The sequence below is a fragment of the Lolium rigidum genome, chromosome 7, assembly GCF_022539505.1.
Source record: "Lolium rigidum isolate FL_2022 chromosome 7, APGP_CSIRO_Lrig_0.1, whole genome shotgun sequence".
NCBI lineage: Eukaryota > Viridiplantae > Streptophyta > Magnoliopsida > Poales > Poaceae > Lolium > Lolium rigidum.
The window spans coordinates 126701902-126724567 of NC_061514.1; the positions used below are offsets into that span (position 1 = coordinate 126701902).

At 40.9% G+C, this 22666-nt stretch overlaps 3 protein-coding genes and 1 non-coding gene across 4 annotated transcripts; 3 read left to right on the top strand and 1 right to left on the bottom strand.

Moving 5' to 3' along the window:
* Positions 1-5905: 5905 nt before the first annotated feature.
* Positions 5906-6454, top strand: LOC124671967 (ethylene-responsive transcription factor ERF022-like). Its single transcript, XM_047208277.1, has one exon. The coding sequence runs from the start codon at positions 5906-5908 to the stop codon at positions 6452-6454; it is 549 nt and encodes a 182-aa protein (XP_047064233.1).
* Positions 6455-12167: 5713 nt separating this feature from the next.
* Positions 12168-13097, top strand: LOC124671968. Its single transcript, XM_047208278.1, has one exon. It carries the CDS (start codon positions 12168-12170, stop codon positions 13095-13097), a length of 930 nt encoding a protein of 309 aa, XP_047064234.1.
* A 1532-nt stretch (positions 13098-14629) lies between these two features.
* LOC124674706 (protein phosphatase methylesterase 1-like) lies at positions 14630-19182 on the bottom strand. Its single transcript, XM_047210754.1, has 13 exons — positions 18969-19182; positions 18808-18892; positions 18633-18703; positions 17924-18038; positions 17724-17803; positions 17211-17295; positions 17036-17116; positions 16637-16731; positions 16458-16508; positions 16022-16102; positions 15469-15541; positions 14999-15076; positions 14630-14912 (listed from the first exon to the last, which is right to left on the bottom strand). Exons 1-13 carry the CDS (start codon positions 19076-19078, stop codon positions 14880-14882), a joined length of 1038 nt encoding a protein of 345 aa, XP_047066710.1. The 5' UTR covers positions 19079-19182; the 3' UTR covers positions 14630-14879.
* A 2939-nt stretch (positions 19183-22121) lies between these two features.
* On the top strand, positions 22122-22203 carry TRNAS-AGA. Its single transcript has one exon. It is a non-coding gene; the product is annotated as a tRNA-Ser (tRNA).
* Positions 22204-22666: the final 463 nt, after the last annotated feature.

The following is a 22666-nucleotide window of genomic DNA, read 5'->3' on the forward strand; positions in this document are numbered from 1 at the left end:
CATCTGCTTTGACCGGCCGGCCGGTTCGCCGTCCGTCGCTTCCCCATGATTGCTCCATCGATCGAACGGATTAAGCAGCTGCCCGTTGATCGTGTCATCGTGTGCGTCGCAGATCTGCGCTCCAGCCGACGAAAACGATGAAAATGACCTAAGCTCAAAAAGTCGGCACACAGTAACCTGATTATCCACTCAAACAAAAAAAACCTGATTATGAAATTAATTGTGTCTTTCACGCTGTAAAGTATGACACCCTAGGTCACGGCTTCATCCTGTATAGTAGCATAACTTCTTAGGGCTCCTTTGATTCAAAGGATTTACATAGGAATTGTGTAGGATTTGGTTCCTATGGGAAAATTTCCTATACATGTTGTTTGATTCATAGGAACATATCCTATAGGAAAAATTCCTATAGGAATCTTGTAGTGTAATTCCTATAGGAAAAAAGCATTAGCTCATACCTCATGGAAAAATTCCTTTGCTACAATCAAACACATTTCATTTTCTATAGGATTCAAGTAGACATGTCATTCCAATCCTATAACTTTCCTATTCCTATGCTTTTCCTATCCTTTAAATCAAAGAAGCCCTTAGAAAGTTACACTAGGTGTCATTAAAAGGAGTTATTTTCATAACTACTTTATAAATTAGTTTATTTTGTGTCAAACTTTTGGAAATAGGTTTTTTTTATCAAAATAGTTGATGAGCCTACGCCTACCCATCGATTCATTTCTTTCTGTTGAAGGAAAAAATTACGACAAAAACCACGGGCTAACTCGGGTGATAGCATATGCACGCCACTGGGTGGAAGTTGACATGCAAAAAAACACCGTTATGGACCCAACAAATTTTTTACCACTTGGCAATGTTTATTTTAAAAAAATCCAAAAGTTCCCATCTAAATCGTCTACTCCGGCCATCGTAAAACCATCATTGCATCTATCAAAATAGAGTCTCCCTTGCTCGGGGTGTTTTTAACTGACTTCGCCAGCTACATGCACGCACCTCAGAGTCGAAGGGCATGTACAATTGTAGGCTTTCCTTACCCCGCCACCAATAAATATGTATTAGGGTGTAACTATTTCTCAGTCGACTGAGAACTAGTTTCGTTCTCAGTCAGATGTTGTCATCAAATCTCAGTTGCAACTCATGTTGCCATGCGATGACTAGCACGAATCACAAAGTAAATCAAATGATTTAGAAGTTGACTGAGCACGAGCTGAGAACTAGCAAATCCCTATGTATTATCTCCTATAACCATTTCTAGCAATAATTATTATTAATTAAAGTTTGCTAAGAAATTATGTTGCTTAGAGAAGATTAGTGGTACAATGGAGAAAATAATTTTCCTTATTTCCTACAGTATATAAGAGATGATTTTTTTTAGCTAAGAGAAGATAAGATTCTCTCTTAATTTTTTCTCATTTAACTAAGAAAAAAAATTCGAGATGGCGCCTCTAAGGAAAGCCTTCACGCTATTGTTAGATTCGTGTTGAGCGTAACTTTGCGTACGTGCTGTGCCCGCAGGCTCGTACTACTACCTGCCATGAATCGGACTCCGACTGAGTTGGACTGGATGGAGTCGTTGTCTCGTGGAGAGGACGGATGCATGCACGGTCGATGCGTTTGGATTGTACTGCGCAGCATGCACGTACGGACGCACCCCACGCGTGGCCTATACCTCCTGGCTCTGGTTTTGGCTCCACCACTTGCAACCAAAAATCTCATCGATCCATCGAGATGATCGAGGTGCTACGCGCGACGCTGTTCGTGCTCCGGCCACAGAACTAAACCGCGGCTCACCCGTGTGTGCCTCCGGTTTCGACCGACAGATTATCGCCGCCGAGCACACACGCATTTCACGGCTGGATGGTGGCAGGATCGACCGTACTCCCTCCGAAAATGATGTTTCAAATATGTCTAAATTCGGGTGTATTCTAGATACATCTAAATTAAATTTGTCTAAATTTAAATGTATCTTAAATTAATTGCAACGTGGGAGAAAGTTGTGGTTTTCGCATACAATTTTCTCTTAATCCATCTGTCCCTGTTTATAGAGCTTATGCATCACTAGATCGTAAATTTTAACATGATAATACAAGATATATAAATTTAAAAACATATATCATTAGAAAGCTGAGAAGTTCTACTTTCTAATGACATAATAGTATGTTGTATAATTTATATTGTGTTGACCAAATTGATAACCTAGCAATACGCGCATGCATGCCAATTGAATATTACTAATTTCCTCGCTGCGAGGGTATGGAATCCACTATGCTTTGCAATGTAGAAGGCCTCGTACAACTTCTTTTCTAGACCATCCCTTGCTTGTTCTCGACTGCTTTAGTTGCAGAGATTTGTCCTTCGTGACCAGGTTCATCGTGCTCCAGCATCGCCACTAGCATCTTCTCAACTAGTTTAGCAGTTGCCTAGGCATAACATCATCGCACATTGTAATCGGATCACGAAAGCCGTCTCCACCTAAACTGATGGTGTATTTCTCATCTATGCTGGAAGCCTCGTGAGTTTATTACGGCGGGCCGAGAATAGAGAGATCCGGTGTAAAAGTTTGTGGAGAGGCACCAATAAACTTCACACATTTCTAATCATTCCTTGATTTTTATGCAAGCTGATGAGAAGAATGTTGATACTCTAAAGCGGATACATGAGTTAAACTGTCCGGGCTCGTGACGGCTAAGAAAGCATGGCGAAATCAAGTGTACGTATACTTCAATGCAAACATGGAGGTAGAAAGAAGGGTTGCAGTTTGCGAGAGGCTTGATATTTTGACCAAATCATTGAATTATACATACCTTAACAAAACAACATGTTTTCTACACTTGGTTGATAAAATTTGAATCTTAGGTTAGTGGGAAAAGATGCTCTCACTGTGAGGGGAGGGGGGGGGGGTTCAAATTACCGGTACAAAATTTCGGTATATATTCTATGCCGCGACATTGTGTACTGGATAAACCGTATCTAACACCCCGGATCCAAGTTTTTCAGGTTTAGTTTATGGGGATTTGCTAGAGTTGCTCTAAAGACCATACAGGCCTTGTTTAGGAGATGAACGACGTGTGTTGTCCATGGTGGTGACGGGACAAGATAGCGGCCCTAGAGCAAGGAAGAAGGCCCAACTGCCACAATGAACATGTTATGATAGTGATGCAATGAGTGAGTACTGATTAGCTAAGGCTGATCATAGTGAGAAGGGTATTATACAATACTGTCATGGATATGATACTTGTATATGATAGTGTCTCTATATTGTATAATATCATTGTATATGATAGTGCCTCTATATTGTATAATATCATGGATATGATAGCTAAGCATATTACTTATTTATTGTAAAATCGCAATGCAAATTTATGTACAAAATTTATTAGCCATTAATTTTTCTAGCTTTACGTGCCATGATACCATATCGTAGCACACTATCACCTGTCTTTATTAATTGCAGCGCCACATTAATTTTTGAGTAAATTTCATTTTTTTTACCCCTTATTTTATCATATGCGATGATAATTATCCCATTTAGTAGAAAGTTATCCGTTTTACCCCATTTAGCGAAACACGTGCCAATTCTTACCCCAATTAAAAAAATTCACCGTTCTACTTGGCTGCAACATGGCTTTGTACCTGTCTTCCGGCGCTAGCTAGTGATTCCAGTAGAGGATAGCGTGAAACCAAGTATACATACTTAAGTAGACTATAACTATAGCATCACTAGCTACATAGCTAACTAGTCAGCGCTTAGTTAGCTGCATCGAGAAAACAAAAGACGATGGTGTTGCAGCCGCTGTTAACAAAATTGATGCCTCCCACGAGCTCGTCACACAAGATCAGTACATGAGTCCACCTATTTCGTTAATGGATGGGAGAACACTGCTAATGTCATCGTGTGACTGCTGTCAATACAAACGTGGTGCCGACAAGCTCTTCAGTCGTGTCCTGACGTTTTTCGTATATAGATGGCAGAACTATGCTGAAGTTTAAATGTGGTAAGAAATGGCACAAGTTTCGCTAAATGGGGAAAGAGTTGGCACAAATTTCGCTAAATGGGGTAAATTGGAAGAATTTCTACTAAATGGGTAATTATTGTCACAAATGACAAACTCGGGAGTAAAAAATGGAATTTACTCTTAATTTTTTGATGACATGGATTACACGGTACCTATAATAGTCCAAACGGTATGATACTCTCTCTCTCACACACACTATAGATAGCCTAAGACTAATCACAATGAGGAGTGTCATAAACTATTATCATGCTACTAGTTTATGATACCACCTCTATAATGCATATTATCATGAGGTAATATCATAGCTCCATCAAATTTAATATTTTATAGAATCTCAATGCGGATTTGTGTTCATAATCTATATGTCATTAAACTTTTAGTCTTACGTGCTATGATACGACATCATATTATGATAGCACTCTCGCCTCTCTTCTTATTAATTATTGTGTCACATCAGATTTTTTTCGACATAGATTGCATGATACTGGTTATGATACTCTCTCACTACGGATTACGGATAGCATAACATATTAGTCACGCGAACGCACGTAATACCAAATTTATTCAACGACAAGCTCGCATGGCAATCCATCGCACGTATTCATATCGCTCTGATCACGAACACTGTTCAGCAGATCATGCCTAGATGGTTCAAGTTGGATACTCCACGTACTCGACTGTGTCCACTTCTCCATTCTGCTTACTATAGCTTCTATGTCAGCTTTTGTGTCATTTGTGCACAACAGGGCCACAAGCCCACAACGCCATCTTGCTAAACGATGCTCGAAAAAAGTGTTCGTATTACTAACCACTCCAGAGTCTAAAATTCAAAGAAGACGTTGCATTTGTGATCGATACTTTTGCCGAGTACCAGAGACAGTCATACGGAGGCGGGCGTTGCACCGTACCATGATTGGGGAGGTACGGGCGTACGGCCGGGAGATCTTTCGTACGGCCGCAAGTAGACACGTGTCCCTCTCTGGTCGTGGGCCCCACACGGATGCATGCCCCCTTTCCCAATTTAGACCGGGATCTGCCGCTCTTCAAAGCCTAATCATCCGTGCTAGCTAAGCAGCTTTGATGAGCTGCTCCAACCGTACGTGTGCCTGAGAGATGATCATGTTGTACTGTATGAGTGATCGGATCTCGATGGGTCACTCTCAGGAGTCGATCGGTCAGAAAAATAGTCCAGCTCCAGGCTGTTCCTTCCAAGACCCATGCTTCAACGGGCCTACCAATGCAAGCCAATCTCTCTCCTTAAATAGTGAACTTGACAAAACGAGGAACCAAACCCGCTAGAGAAATCAAAGACCGATTGATTATCGGACTGATCAGTCTTAAGCATGAATTCCCTTTCTTAACAACGATTCCTTCCAACAGCTTGTTTGGTGCACGCAGATTCAGTGCACTTTTGCCCCATCAAAAACCTGTTGGTGACAAGGCTAGGGAGGCTGCTGCTAGCCTGCTAGTACTGGTGATTGCTTTTGAGCGTCCTTTGCTGTCCTTGCCGCAGTGCATGGCTAGATCTCCAGGAAGATACTATACGGAGCAACAGCCGCGAAGTGCACACAGCAACGGCACACCGATCGTCCACAGTGCATCGCCAGGGCGGCATATGCATTACTATTATTGCGCTAATGATGGAACCAAATGATGAGCTCAACATAGTAGCCAGCGTACGTATGAAGTGACAGCCATCCTGTGGCGACAGTAGCCGGACGGCCCCTTGCTCATGCATTCTCCATCGCCTATATAACGCCCACAAAGATCGCATCCAAGTATGCATTGCCTATGTAAGCTCAGTGATCGTCTCCATCTCGATACATCGTAGAAAGCGTGTGTGCGTGCGTTCTTGGCTGGCGAGCTTGCAAGAATCAGCAATGGATCATGACGAGTCGAGCAATGAGCAGCCCCCGAACGGCAGCTCCTCGCAGTACAGGGGAGTGAGGAAGAGGAAGTGGGGCAAGTGGGTGTCGGAGATCCGGCAGCCGGGCACCAAGACCCGCATCTGGCTCGGCAGCTTCGAGTCGGCGGAGATGGCGGCGGTGGCGCACGACGTGGCGGCGCTGCGGCTGCGCGGGCGGGACGCGCAGCTCAACTTCCCGGGCTCGGTGGACCGGCTGCCCCGCCCGGCCAGCTCGCACCCGGAGGACGTCCGCGCCGCGGCGGCGGAGGCGGCCGAGCTGGTGCGCTGCGAACCGGCGCTCGTGGTGGAGGAGGCGCGGCGCGCGTCGAGCCGACTCCGGGTGGAGGAGCTGGTGGCGGGCGGGAGGGGGAGCGACGAGGAGTTCGAGGTGGACTCGCCCAGGCTGTGGGCCGAGATGGCGGAGGCCATGCTGCTGGACCCGCCGGCGTGGGCCACGGCCGCCGGCGACATGGACCAGGCTGCGAACTGCTGGTCGCACGGGTCTCTCTGGGACGCCTACTAGCTCGGCATGCAAGGTCTCTTGAAAGCAAAAAACGAGACTACATGATCGGCAAAGCTGGCTGCTATAGTAATGTGATATGGTTGTTAATTAGGGGTACGTGCCATTGACCTCATTAATTACCTCACAACTCCTGTTCTGGAGAGGGGTAGTAGACTGAGTCCACGCACGACTTGAGGCGTTGGAGGCTCAGAAGATCTTTTCTTCGATAAAAGATATTTTATTATTTAAAATGTTTAAGCATTACATCGAGCTATGTATAACTAAGATGCATATATCCATCTAAGATAAAAACAAACAAATAAAAACTGGTACAAAAAAAAGTGCTAAAAAGTCTCAAAAGCCAGCAACTAGACAGGAGGACCCGCAATCCTACGACAGCCACCCATGTTGGGTAATAAATTATTTCGCCGTATTCTCTAACCGTGCGTTGAAGCAAATATCATGAATGGAGGAAAGCCGTAGACATGCAGATGATCTGCATAAGAGAAGAAATTTTATCGTTAAAACCTTGTCATTCTTACATAGCCAAAGCAACCATATAATGGCAATCGCTCCAACTCTGGTAACTAACTGGAACCTAGGATCCACCCTGTTTAGCCAATTGAAAAAAAGTATTTACAATGTTTCACGGTGGGTATAAGGTAGAACCTATCCGAGTGATTGACCATATAGACCTAGCGAACTGACACTGAAAAAAGGTGTTTTATTGTCTCCTCGTCGTGACAAGAAACATATTTCGCACATCTATGTCAGTTGCGTTTTGTAAGGTTATCTTTAATGAGAATAATATCACGACGAAGATACCAAGCAAAGGCCTTTGTTTTCGAAGTATTGTCATTTTCCATATGAATTTATTATTAACTACCGGCTGAGTGAGTTCGATTAATGCTTTGTGTATGCAACCTACCGAGAATACACCATTCTTGGTTAATCGTGTGACTCTAATTTCTCTTTTTTGAGTTTTTGTGAATTGGATATAAGAGATTAGAAGATTGGTGAGTTAGTTTTATCCTCATGTTCTCTTTTGTATGTTTGTGGAGACCATGTTTTCATTTATATTTTATTTTATGAACTTCATTCTCTGCTAAAATAGGGTGTTTATTTTATATTCACATATTTCAAGAATAAAGTACCAAGTTTTCTAAATTGATAAATCATATAGAGATGTAATTTTCTATAGAACACTATTCACGACATAAATTTCCTAATTTTTTCTGTGATTTAGATTGTGCTCATATTAATACTAAAGTTCAACTTTTCATCCTCTACATGCACAAAAATTAGCTAAAATTCCTGACATGTTTAAGTGGTCGAAAAAATTACGTTTTCTTTTGCAGCTGTTGTTTTTCTAGATAGATTTTATCTCTTATTTTTTATGCATTTCTTTAAGTTCCAAATTGATTAATTTTGGGGTTTTTGAATTTTTAGTGCACGTATGATTTTGCTCCAGGAGTTAGTAATGGAAACAGAGATGACGTTAAAATAAATAAATGTGTAAACTGTAGTGATCACATACTAAAATGTGATGCTCATTAATCTAATTAAGGCAATAAGATAACGCTATAAGATAAAAATGTAACCATGGAGTAAAAGAGGATACAAATCCTGAAATAGCCACAGCGAAGTTTGTGCTGATCTCAACACTCACAAATAAGAAAATAAGATTGAATGTAACATGTATAATTTCTAGGAAAGAGGGATGAAAGAAATAAGCTCCTTTAATAAAAAAGGTTCATGATAAGCATATATAATGAGATAACTGAGATGTAAAAGTTCTTCTCATCAGCTGAAAATAAAATATAATCCTTTGTTAAGGCATGGAACATCATGGAACAGGGTCCTCACTCTACCTTCTGTGCGCGGAATGGAATGCCGCAGTTGAGCATTTTAGTACCACATCTGTGAGCACCATCACGTGTGCTGAACCCAGATTTTCATGGAACACCTTGTATTCTTAGATAAAAAAAGTTCAACAGAAGACGAGGAGGGAGAGGTGGAGCATAGAAGTAACGCAAGCTAAGATCAATGCAAGGGAAAGGGCATGGTTTGGCTGCAACTCACCTTGGCTAAGTGCAATGTCTACAGACTCTGAGCCCGAGAAGGTTAAAAACACTTTTCTCTAGAATAATCTAGCACGTAGACAAATATCAAATCAAGATAACATGTTGCAAATAAGACAATTTGCATCAACTCACCCTTTTGTACTCGGTGAGAAAAACTGAAGCTTATAACAGTATAGTTCATAAGGTGCCCTATACAAATCAGGAGTTGACAAAATAATTAGTACATAACACCAAACTCCACGAATGAGTACTTTTACAACTAGATAATTTGCATAGTACCAACAAAACAAGATTGATGATATACAAAGTAATCAAGGTTCACATACAATACATATAGACATATGCCGGTGGTTGGAGAGAGTGAATTTGATCGGAGATAGATAGATTATGAAGGATAATTTTAAAGCCGTATGTAAAAAAATGAAGGACACTGGTAATAAGGACATGTGCCTAAATTGGCAATCTGTGGGAACAGATTAAATGTGGAAACCGCGTGCATGCAACCACCCACTTGTAAGATTTATTTTATTTTTCAAACTTTAAAATGTTTTATCTCTTGAACCGTAAGTCGAAATTCAGATTTTTTTTTATTGTTAGCTTTTTCGCGACGAGATCTTCAAAACTGGATCCATGTTGATTTTTTTTCAACTTTTTTTTCTGAACCTAGTTGCTAGGTTACAATCACTTGGTCACCAGGTTAGTCAAAGTTGGTAGACAAGTTAAAATTACCAAATTTTGAACAATTTATAGTGCGTCGAATACACACTCTCTGGATATGTAGATCAGTTCTATGCAAAATATCACATGTACATTTAAATGGTAACTGTTCACTAGTAACCTACTAGTTATGTCATTAGAACCTGGCAACTCCGGGAAAAAAAGTTCATCAGAACATATTTAAATAGGATCTTATTTTAAAGCTCTTGGGGTCGCCAACTGGATTAACGGTTGAAGAAAAAAATTAAAATTTCCCGATTGTAGAAAGATTTCGTGTATTCATATAATTGTTGGACCATCCGGCCTACATAGACGCACATGCTAATGATTGTCGTCGCACGCATGGAGAGAATTAGCACGGCAATACCCTAAGTATAATAATCCAATATTAAATTGTGATTATTAAGATATAATCACTTGACATGTTAACTCCCACAACAACAAATTCACATTATAGTGGATTCAACAGTAATTTTTCTTGTATAGTAAAGAAAGAATGCTCTGACAAAAAATCTGAACTTCTACAAGCAGCTATGCTAACAACTCGAGTAAAAACAGAATATGAGAACGAAATATGTGCATGTTCACCTGATAAGCATCACAATTCAGGCCCAATGTACCCAAGTCGCAGAGCAACACAACCCAATATCAGTGCTCACCTTAAAAGCACCACAAATAAAAAATAATTAGATTTCAAACACTCCATTCAAATAAACACCACAAAAAAACTAATTTGAGAGAAGCTTCTAAAAGAGTGATTGGTTTGTGTGGCCCCAAAAGCAGTCCAAATAATTGTATCACAATGTGCTTCAACATCATTCTTTCAGAAGATATAAATTTTGTTTGTATGTTAGGACTTCACTCATCGTCAATCATCCAAAAACACATCGCATATTGCAAAGAGGAACTCAACCATACACAATTGGTCATAACAAAGTAGGATGGAAAAATAGTTAGATAAATATGGAAGAGAGGTGTTGGAGCTAAGAATGAAAAGGCCTAGAGAACTCCTCCTCGCAAGATCTGGCAACACAAGCAACCTTTGCACCAATTCATGCTATATGAAGCCTACAGGAAGATTTCACTTCTTCACTGCGACATACCTTGGGGACGAAACCTGGTGCCCGGGATGAACTTGCGGATGAGGATAAGTGTTTGTCCGTGTTGGATGGCATCTTCCCTGAAGAAGGAGATGCGGAGAACGAACACGTGTTGATGGCGACGACATGGTCTTCCCGGCGAGCAGCGGGAACAGTGGCGGCCTGAAATCGTCACATCTAACCACAACCTCCTTTCCCAACACCCACGGTAGACGCTCTTCCCCACACCGACGCTGCTCCTAGATCTCCATCAGCGACGAGGAGGCGGCGAGCTAGTGCTTCCGTCGGGCAGCCGCCGAGAGAGAGAGGGTGGAGGCATGACATGGTGCCGTCCTCACTAGAGACAAAACTGGAGAACACATGCTTACATTTTTAGCAGGTGAGCAAAAGCGGATACAGATCCTAAAATAGGCACAATGAAGTTCCTACTGATCTCAACACTCACAGATAAGAAAATAAGATTGAATATAACATGTACAATCTCTAGAAAAGAGAAATGAAAAGAAATAAGATCCATACACAAGAAGTTCATGGTAAGCGACAACCGCCCTTCCACGCACCCACGGAAGCCGCCCTTCCCCGCACCGACTGTGCCCTGAGACCTCCATCAGTGACAAGAAGGCAGAGACCTGCTGCTTCCGTCGGGCGGCCGCCAAGAGAGAGGGTGGAGGTACGGCACAAAACCATCCTCGGTGGAGAGCGGCTGGGAGGGGCGCACGATGGGAGCGGCGGCTAGGGTTTCTACTGCTGGGCCGCTCGGTTTTATACCCTGCTGTAAAAATATGGATGGCTGAGATGATTCCGATGGGAGATCCGACGGCTAAAACTCCAAACTGCTAACTCCGTAGGGTGCATCGTTTGTATACTTATTACAACTTACGGCCTGAGCCAGAATCGCCCAGGTCTACCGTATATATACGCTCTTCGTCGAGAGTCAGAATCGATCTCCTCCACAGTTTCCTCTCCACCGTTCCGTGCCGGCGCCCTCTTTCGTTCCTTTCTTCTCCCCGAGTGATCTTGACCTACCACGAATCCAATACCCAATGCGCCTCTAATCTCCATGCCATAAGCTGCCGCCGCGCCGTAGCTGAGCATCGCCGCCGGCGCCTCAACTTCAACCGATTCGTCGCGAGTCTTCGCCATCGCCTTTCCGTTCTACCTCGTCGCGCAATCGCGTCCAGGCTGTCTCGACCCCGTCCATAATTTTGGCCGCGGGTTCTCAGGTATGACCGCTTAGTCAGCCCGCCTCTGTGGTGATCATGGATAATTCTGTTTTCTTTCGATGTGTATCATATGGATTCTTGAGATTCTATTGCCGATTGCTTTTTGTGAATTGTTTTGGGAATATATGCACCTGGGAATTCCATGGCTTTAGACTAATCTGCCGTCTTTTGTTTGGGATAAATGATTGATCGATGTCTAATGATCACCTAATCATAATAAAACAGTAGGTAATTCTGGATAGAAGTTTGATCATAAATTATGGAGAAAAGTTTGGTGGAGTTTATCGTGTAATTCGAGCAATGATATAATATACTGGGAAGAAGAAAAGTAGAGGAGGAAATTATGAACAGGTCCAAGGTTAGGTGAACAAAAACATGTAAAAAATGAGCATTGACTTGCTAAGATGCTTCATCTATTAAGCAATTGAAAGTCTTAGATTGAAAAGTCAAATTATATCCTCTGTTTTTAGGTAATCCAATTGTTGATGACATGCATATTGATTTTTTTTTCTCTCCTTGCAGAATTTTTTGGTATGTAATATACGAGTTGTGTCTGTGCTGGTAATAAATTGAGAATGCGTGGAGGTTTTGAGTTGATACGTTTCCTGTAATGCTCTTGATCACACTTTTCACCAATATCATTGGTGTGGTGACCATTGCTCTTGTATCCATAGTTTCCATCTTGGGCATAATCTGTCTAAGCCGATCAGTGCATTTTCAACTTTGGATCAAAACGAGAGGCTACCAACGTCTTAGCTATTTCAATGGGCCATGGCTTACACGAATAACACTAATAGTGGTAGCATTCTGGTGGGGTATCGGAGAAGTACTTCGGCTCACTTTTGTGAATGGAGAAGGAATGTTTACTTCTGACCGTACATGGCAAGCTAATGTCTGCAAATTCTACATCATCTCAAATTTGGGATTTGCGGAGCCAGGATTATTCTTGTTGCTCGCTTTCCTTCTCAGTGCAGCTTTGCAGAAGCAAGAGCTTGGAACCTTAAACCACAAATGGAATCGGAAGACTATACGTGCCATGCTTATTATCTGCTTCCCTTCACTTCTCTGGGAAGCTTGTGTTGTTTTTATTGGTCCTCGTGTTGCTTCAGATGATGGGCAGACATCAAATCTTGCAAAGTACTGGTATTCAGCCTCAGCCGACCACCAGGGCAATGTTGCATGCACATACCCGTTGCTCAGCAGCATATTTCTTGGGGCATTCTACATCATCTTAATCATTTATGTGATGTTTGTTGGAGGTCAGATGTTATCATTGGTGATCAACAAGGGGCTTCGGCGGAGGATATATATGCTAATATTTGCTACCTCGATATTACTTCCTCGAGCCGCACTTCTTGGGCTCTCTATTGTTCCATGGCCAGGTGAAATAGCCCATGAATCTCTTGTGTTCGTCTCCTTTCTGGTGTTGATGTTTGCTGCCATGGTCGGTATTGTGATTCTGGTATATTTCCCGGTTGCTGATACCTTAGGAGCTCAAGAGCATGTTGAGATGCAAGCAAGACAGGCAATTATGTTATGACTATTAGCTTTGTGATTTCACTTTTTAGCCAATTGTTGATGGACAAACTGATGTTGATTATGTTGGTTGCTTCCCTGGCTGCATGTTGTCCTGGGGATTTTGTAAACATAGAAGAGGTTAAAATAGGAGCAATTCTTTTATTCTTTTTCTAGACATGTTGGTGTGGAGAAGTTTTGTAAAATAGTATATTTAGAGTAGTGAAATCAGCCATGTTTTGCCTAGTGTCTTCTGTACACAAGGGAAAAGATTATCAATGTTCACCTCTTTGTAGGGGCTTATATCATGTGAATGATGTCTCCACCACTTTATTAGTTCAAGATTGTTTTCTTCAAGAGCATAAGCAGGGGAAATGTATATGCAATAATACTTTGTTATTGCAAGTTTTTTACATTAATTTGAACCTAATATCTACTTCAACATTTTCAATTAGAAACCATTAATATAGTTTATCTATACCCGTATCTGATCACAAGTTTGCTGGGTTCTCGAAAGGTATTTAGAAAACTTGGAACCTACTGCTGATGTGTTAATCTTCAGTAGAGTTATGAGAATTGAGGACAGACGAATTCTGCTCTGTCGTAGAACAAATAAGGGCGGTGGCTACTTGTTTGTGAAGTGCAAGGGGGTGAAAGGTGTTTGGCGGTCAATGAATTTGGAGCACATTCGTCAGAAGCTGGCAGCCTGTTCTGGAGTAGGAGAAACTTTGGATGAATTATGGAAGTGTACAGAGAAAACGAGAGTTGAGTCTTTGCTATGCAGCGGGGGCTGATGAAACAACCGCAACATAGTGAAAGAAGGTCATCAAGCTGACAGTGCAGACGCAATCGCACGGAAAGATGTTTGTTATGCTGTGTAGTACATGAACACGTCGCAGCTAGCCGAGAGGAGAAACTGGCATATGTGACTTGATGGCGCTTATATGCTAGACCAATGGTCAATAGATTGCGTTGTTGCCATTCGTGATCGATAGCCGATAGGATCTAATATCACGTATGATTTCTCGGTGGAGCTCTCAGCAAAGGAAATAGTTGGGATTGGCATCGCAGCGAGAGCGACAGGTCGATCTTGAGACCAATGCCCAGCCTACTCATGACAGCGCTAAATCATATGAAGGACTACTAGTCTGTTACAGGCAGGAAGCAAACAACATAGCACATGAGCCATCTGTTTGGCTCGACGTTGATGATCACCCAGTTTCATCGAAGCAAGAAGCTCCAGCACTTGCTACTAAATTTGTATCGGACAATATGTCCAATTATGGTTCGTAATAAAGCTATTGTTTACCCCTAAGAATTAGCTTCAGCAAGCATGCAGAAGATATCTTCGGTTTGTACTGCCACCCCAATCACAGATTTCTTTTTCATCAAGAAAAAAAAAACAAGTCTTGAACTTACAACCTGTACTAGGTATATGATGATCCACAAGGTTAGATGCCTTCAATTTCAAGATATAGGATTGCTGCTCAATTATGGTGTATTAAACTATCAAAACATCTACAAAACATCTATCAAAACATCTACAAAATCCTGAGATCAAAAGTGCATTTCCAATTCTAACACTCGTTCAAAACTTTATTTACAAACTGCACACAAAAATCGCTTGTAAAACCATCCATGGCATGGACAAGTCGCGACCAAGTGGCAAAACCAACTGCTCATCCCTGCTGCATCGTCTCGAATCTTGTTCACACGTACTTCCTCTAAAATTACAAATAGGACAACAGATACAGATAGGATCCCTCACTTTTCCTAGACACTTTTGACACTGCTTCCATAGCCTTGTCTAATTCTGCCATTTTTTTATAAGGCCGGGTATCTGAGAAAATAAAGGAACCAGCCATCATGTTGAGAACTGTAGAAGGCAAATATTAGAAAAGTGAAAGACCAAGATTAGGTACTGACCTCAACACCATTAGGCCCTATTTTGTTGCGAGATATGAAATTCAATATGTGTGATGCAAATTCTTCAGGTACATCTTCCTGAAATTAAATTTCGGATAGGATGCCAAAATTGTTAAGATGTGTAACTCGTAAGTTATAAAGCTTCATAATAATCATGCTTCCTTTAGGAAAAAGCCCGCCAAACTACAACACAAGCATAATAACAAACAACACTCGGCAGGAAAGCTAATCCATGTGGTATTATGGTACCTCAACATGTCAGAAAATTCTACGAAAATTTCAAAGTAACCTATAGCCTCTACGAATGTAGGCATTTTCTGGACATTCATACTCTACAACCAGATAGAAAGCAGGATATTCAACCACTCAGAATAAAGCATGAGGAAAGATGGACAACGTCCCTGCCTTGGACAAAAAGACACTTGGTACCATAGAATAATACGACTCAACAAAGTACATTAGGAACAAACCTGTATGGCATGTCCAGTGTGTCGAACTACTACCATTTGAAACTTCCCTTGCATTTGACCAATTGTTAAAGCCCTACAAAACATGTTAACCAATGCATTACACATGTTTTCACATAGATCATGGAGTGACACAAGGTGTTTCAGAATTCAAAACACTGTTACCAGAGCAATAAAAATGCATGCCCAGAAAACAAAAAATCTGATTAAATAAAAGGTTTTATAGTGGATCAGTATACTCTGTTTTGCTCTTCAAATAGCAAGTGCTAATAACAAACCCTAGCAATAGATTCAGTTTCTTGACAACAATCATATTGATAGACTGATTGGTGCAAACTAAACTAGTTGAAGCAACCAAAACTCCCAAAATCATTATTGCCTGGGCTCATCAGAACAAAGGGTCTGATGTTGATGTGACTGATACACAAAGAAAAATAATGATAATCAATCAGATTGTAATTGCCGCAAATTGTGTTATGATGGTTTTAGCATAAGCCGAGAGCAGAATGATGATGGGTGAAAATAGAGTTTCTCAGACTGGGCAGACGTTACAAACCTGTCCAATCTATCAGTGCCCGCTAATAATAGGATCTTTTGTACAGGACAAGATAAGAACTTGTCCGAAAGACCTTCGTACCTACAACAGAAACATTTACGTGTTTCAATGTATACAAATCACAGATGACACAATCATATAAATCAAACAGTATTGCTGAAAAACAAAGAGAGCCTTCCTTGAAAATGTTATGCTCATGAAATCTAGTTTAGCAAATCTATGTTTGCTCCCAATATGTCTGACAGTTATGGCAATTCACGATGGCTTTTTTGTCTGTTTTGATCCATTCAAAATAGCTCAGATTCCAACATTAATAACAGTTAAATCCTTAATAGATCAAATAAGTAAACCTTCTTCAAAAACGCAAACTGGACAACACTAGCATGCTTGTAATAATCATCATAAAATATCATCAGAAAACTATGCTTAAACATACCATCCTTTCCAGTACTTCTCTGTTTTCTCCAGAGGGGTACGGTATGTAAAGCTGAACAAATTACAACAATATTATTAGTCTTTAGTTTCAAGTAATGGTCAATATTAAGTAAATGCACCTTTTTTTTCTCTAACCATGTTGAGCAGCAGCTACACACATGCATTAAGACACTTACTTACCATTCCTTTGATTCATCAAACTTCAAGGTAGATGGAATAGAAACACGTGCAGAATCAATGTTCCGTAGCGGCCCACCTTTGACGCTCCATTCTATCTGTGTAATTTTAAGTATGATTAAACAAAACTAGCATGAAGGACATTATTTAAACATTGGTAACAACTTGGCTTTTATAAGCATGCCACTTGCATGGAGTGGTTTCAACTTGCTGTTCACTTTTATTTTTTCACGTTATTCTTGCGGCCATGTTGTGTATACCATCAAATCCATACCTCGAAATCTCAATTGATGAAGGACAGCACAATTCAACTAAACAGAAAATTTTAGATACTACGGGCAATAAACATATTTAAAGTTGAACTGACATAAGCACAGGTAATATACGTCCAAACCAACATACTGCTTTTTCAATGCTTGGGAAGTGCTGTGCTCGATTTAATAAAATTTTCTGCATATGAATCAATGAAGCCATTGCTGTTCCCTGTTTACAGGACAAGTTCAGAATCAACAGTGAGCTAGATCATTTCATGTTCAACCATAATTTAAGAACTAACCTAATGAAAACTATTACTAACCTCAACTACATCAACGACAACAAGACCATGAAGATTGCGGAATGCCTTTCTTGCAGCCACATGTACAGCCACTGAACCTCCCATGCTAAAAATAAATAAAGAATTGATAATCTGAATGAACAGGCTTGCTGAGTCATACAAACGCATGCTATAAACCAGTGAAGTAACAGCAGAGATGAAACTGGAAAGGTAAACTGTATATAATGCAGTTGACTAGTAGCATGATATTTCAGTGTTTATTTCAATGCCGTGGGAATTAACTTCCAGGAACCACTAAGATAATTAACTTGCATGCCCGTGGTTTTTGGTTACATGCACCAAAAGGGATATATCATGCTAACATACCCTTATCTGCCTCCTCTGTTCCAAATAAATATTGAACATTTTGGCTAATCAATTTGGCTTGCCACTTATATTTAGGAACAGAGGGAGTACATCTATGATGGACTAGAACTTCAGTTAAGATAAAGGATGCACACATAAAAGAAAAAGAAAAACATGATGCTGACTTACCTATGACCAACAAGTATAATAGCTGGCGGTGACTCTCCGTACAATGTCTGTATAGCAGCTATTACATCATTGGTAAGAGTCTGCAGTTGCAAACAACAAAAAACTCAGGCAAGGGTCAAGAAGCTACAGAGCACCTAATAAGTTTGCAAAGCGTAGATATCAATCAAATTAGCAAGTTCTGGGAAGAGTGAAGGACATACTTCAATGGACAAATCCAAATCATCACTTGTGGTAGATTTCCCATGTCCCCGTAAATCCATGGCAACGACACGAGCTTTTCCCTTTATCTGATTAGCTGCTAGCGCAAATGAAAGCCTAAGGAAGATTGAGGAACAAAAATAGCAACATAAGTACCAAGCACACATTTGTTAAATAAGCAGATTTCAGAGGCAACATTTCATAAGGAGCATTAACAAGTCAAGTCACTTAGAGAAGGTTTTGCATGAGCATTGTAAATAAAAGGAAAATGTTGTCATTAGACAGACATTGTTCAGAACTCCAAACAACCAATAATCACTGGCATTATTAGTAATGTAAAAATAATAATAACAATGGCCTTTCTACGTTTGGTATCTGCATATTAGTTGAAACTTAAACTAACCAAAACATTCAACAACAGCAGAAGATGGGATGGGTACATTTCCCTGTAAGGCCATAAAAGCCAGGAGAAGGTGCTCCAGAAAGGTTGCTTTATAAGTTTAGCTAAAAACAACTGAACATCTGCATTTTGCAAAATAATTATTCCAGAGTTTGAGCACAGCGTTCGTCAATAATTAGTAGCTGTGTAATCTATGGTTTCTGAAATCACAGAAAAACTAGGAGCTGCCCGCATGTTTTTTTTTTGTACTTTTGATGCAAATTTTTCTGCATTGTCAGCGAGATAATTGTAACCGTAGCACCTATACTTACCCCGAGTAGCCGCCACCGTGCAGGCAGAAGACAACGGGCCCTTCCGATCCGGCCATGTACACATTGAAAACCTGCACACGGAAACCCCCAAAAGGAACACACTCACAAATAGTCAGATCACGTCAAAACCAGAACTACCCGAGGAATTCCGCTGCTCTGTAACGCACGCACGTACGTCGTCGGTGTCGGGGATGGCGACGGCGCGCTCCTCGTCGAAGTAGGCCGACCAGTCCAGCGGCGCGTACTTGTGGAGAGAGTGGCTGCGAAGACACCGTGGAGAAATTTGGTTAGGGTTTCTGGCGAGGTGAGGACAGGGAGGTGGGGTCGGCGGCTTACTGCGTCGCGGGGCGAGGAGGCACGGCGGCGGCGGAGACGGCGGAGGGGGAGGAGGAGGATTCGTCGGGTTCCCCGTCCTCCCGCAGCGTGGAGAGCGGCGCGGGATCCATGGACGTGGTGGTCGGGGTGGAGGAGGAGCCGGTGGAGCGGCTCGGGAGGAAGGAGAAGGCCAGAACCAGAAGGGTCTCGAGAGAAGGCACGGCGAACTGGAGAAGACGAGCGGAAATGGAGAGAGAGAAACCAAGGAAACGGGAACAAAGTTGATAAGTAGATACGTTTCCCCTCAGCTAAAGCGTACTCTTGGGCCATTGTAGGGCAATACCTACCCGGAATGTGCATTTGAAACTCTAAAATATAATTATAAGTTTTACAAAATTCTGCAAAAAAGATATGCTCATATAGATATAGGCAATGATGTACACTTCAATTATAGTACAAAATTTCTATCAAAAACTATTTGTATCCTAGGCTAAGGATAAAGTTTGACAATGTTTTGAACTCCATTGTTCACCTATCTAAATCTATAGTTTTGCCTCTTTTGTGTAGCGTAGAATACAACGTATTTTGGATTGAGATTTTTCATACTTGCATCATGCATTGTTGTCTACTTCTTCGTAATTATCTGAGGAATTCCCCTGTTTTATGTACACATATTTGTGTACCGATGAGCGTTGTTTATGTTCTTGAAAGCGTTTCGAAATAGCTTGATCAGTTATCACCTGATAGTTGCATCGACCGACATCATCATTGTTGGATTTGGGAGGACACAAGTCTCCTAACAAGCTAGCGGCGTTCGGTTGACAACGTTGTTGTTTGTTGGACTACACTTATGGTCTAGTTTAGCTAGGTTGACTAATCCCTTCGTCGGGTTTTTGTGTCGAAAAATGTAGGAAGTATTTTAATCCCAAGAAATAGCATGAGGCAGAATTCGCAATTACTAAAATATGATGCTAACAATTTTTTTAGCAGCAAATAAAAAAAACTAACAAGGCAGTACAATCTATCATGCATGCTAGAATAGAAAAGAAGTAACTATGCAGTACACTGTAATGGGTTTATAGATTGGTATCAACAAGTTTTCTATTATATACTAGATATCATCCATTTGTAATGCATGTTTCTGTTTGATGTTTTGATGTTTTGTGTTCGGGAGACATTATTTTCATGTACTCTTCGCGCCAATCTAGGGATGTTAAAAAAGTAAACAAAATTACAACATAGAAAAATGTGCTCCAAAAGTGGAAGATGCTAAATGTATGATATAGATAATATTGGTATTAATCTGTCATACTACATTTGTTGTCTTCTGGCCCATGACTGGTCTTGGATCTCTTCTTCCCCACTTTTGCCAACTCAGGCAGCTCTAGCGGCACCTTGGGTTGTCAACCCGCAACATCACCGTTCTACCACGTGAGAACATCCACGTTCACCTAGCGACGAGACTTAGAGGCAGGGGAGTGAGAAATGAAATTAAGAAATTTTCCTCATGGCTTGGTACCTTCACCTAGCATCTATAATCGACATAGCAGTATAAGAAATTAACATCCACATAACTAAAGCTCAATTAATTGATAGAACTACAAAATATTTGGCACACAAATCACAATGGTGCGCTACTTGGAAATGTTAACTAGTACTACTGAACTAGGATGGGCAGTTAGGAAACTAGGATGACATAAACCATGCATGCGGGCATGGCATGAAGCTACAACAAACACGGAGACATAAAAAAGGAGAGCTCTGAGCTAAAGTGCAATGACGAGCTAGAAATAGTATCTTATTCCAGTTGTGGTCATCGGTCTCATATCCGTCTCGTAGGGGATCTCATTCATGGCCTCTGGCTACGTCTGAAGTTGTGCTCGATCATCGTTGTCACCGTAACCACTTTCATGGTTGAATGTCTTGATTGTTTACTAAAAAGTGACTTGGTCAATTGTTAATACAGATTCATTCCAAGCTAGATCCTTGATGAACTAAGGTGATAACAATTTATACTGAAATTTTATACCATTTTAAAATCAATTTTCTCCATTTTCATTATTAAGTATTAACAAGTATTATTTTATTTTATTTCCCCGTCAGAGTTAACCATATAGCAGTTAATGTTGCTTAACGTTAGTTGTATTGTTTTTCTTACATTTTCCCAATGTATATCTTGAAATAGTTTGCCTTGTGCTGAATTTTGAATTGTATCTATAACCAATGTTTTTCATGAATTAAGTTTAACAACTGTGTAAATTATACACATATTTATGATAAGAATTTCTTAAATTCGTACCATGAATACATATCCTAAAAGTGGTTTCTAGTATCCTTTTGTCCTACTATTCTATGGACGAGGGTTATGAGGCGACCGTGTTAGCTAGTAGAACAATGTCCATTAGGAGTTTCCTACATCACTCGCTACTAATTAGCTTCACGTGTTTTGCACGTTAAAAATCAGTCGTTACAATTTCAACTTAAAATAGCTTGCATAGAATAAAATGTGAGAAAACTATGTATTACTAACATTAAATTGTCTTTCTCATTCAGAATTACAATTTTCTACCATGTATGTTCTCTTGAATATACTATTGAATTTCACGTCTTACGCTTTTGTACTTATTTCTTTTTAGCTGTCAAACTTCAAATCTTCAATAATTTATCCTCCCATCCATGCCACCTATAGGGAACGTACCAGCACTTATGCAACTGCATATCCGTGCAGTGCTACCGACCTTCTCGCCACACATTCGGCTCTGACTGAAGTTTGAGCGCGACTACCATTCGCATGCATATGACGACGCATTCTGCTCTGACTGATCTATGGAGAGCATAGGTACACGGTCCGTGAGTTTTGTCGTCGGGCCGTGACCGGCAGCGTCGCGTACGGAGGGAGCGTGAATTGGCTAGAGCAAATATATAGATGTTTCTGAAATGACCTAGAGAATGGTGGGTGCTACTTTAGCTGTGAATCCCAATGTTTCAGGTTGTCCGATGCTGCACAATCAACAGTAGACATTGCATTATGATGTTTGGATTCAAAATTTCAAAATTGCTACACTATATAGGAGTATAGATATAGATATCGATAACAGCTACCGATACGTCTATTGACCCGAAGGGGAAAACTTTCTAGGATAATTAGGAGCGACATGAAGAATGGACAAAACAGTGGACGTGCCAGAGTGGTTATTGGGTATGACTAGAAATCATATGGGCTTTGCCCGCGTAGGTTCGAATCCTACCGTCCACGCTTTTTTAATATCCGTTCTATATTTGCTACTGTACTGTATTTTAGTACATCAATCACACTGGTACCTCAAGGGTTTAATGTATGTAATCCAATCTTTTTTTTGCAATTCATCACACTTCCTTCTCGATGCTTTAGCAGATCATGTGATCTGATGATTTTTTTACTTTGTAGTTTATATGCTTCTATCTCCGTCGACTGCCAATTCACCTTTGCTCCCTGCTTTGAGTGATCCTGAAGCCATCGAGCATTCAGCCGGATAGACTGCGGCGAATCGCAGGACCCCGAGGCTCAACCTCCCGATCGAGAAGAGAACGCATTCCCAGAGAAGATCTGGAGACCCAATTATAGTTTTCGCATCAACTCGGATACTACGAGATCATATTAGTTTCAGAACAACAATCCCAATTGAGTTGCGAGTAGCAGTATATATGCACATTCTTGGATCCTGCCCCTGCCATAACTT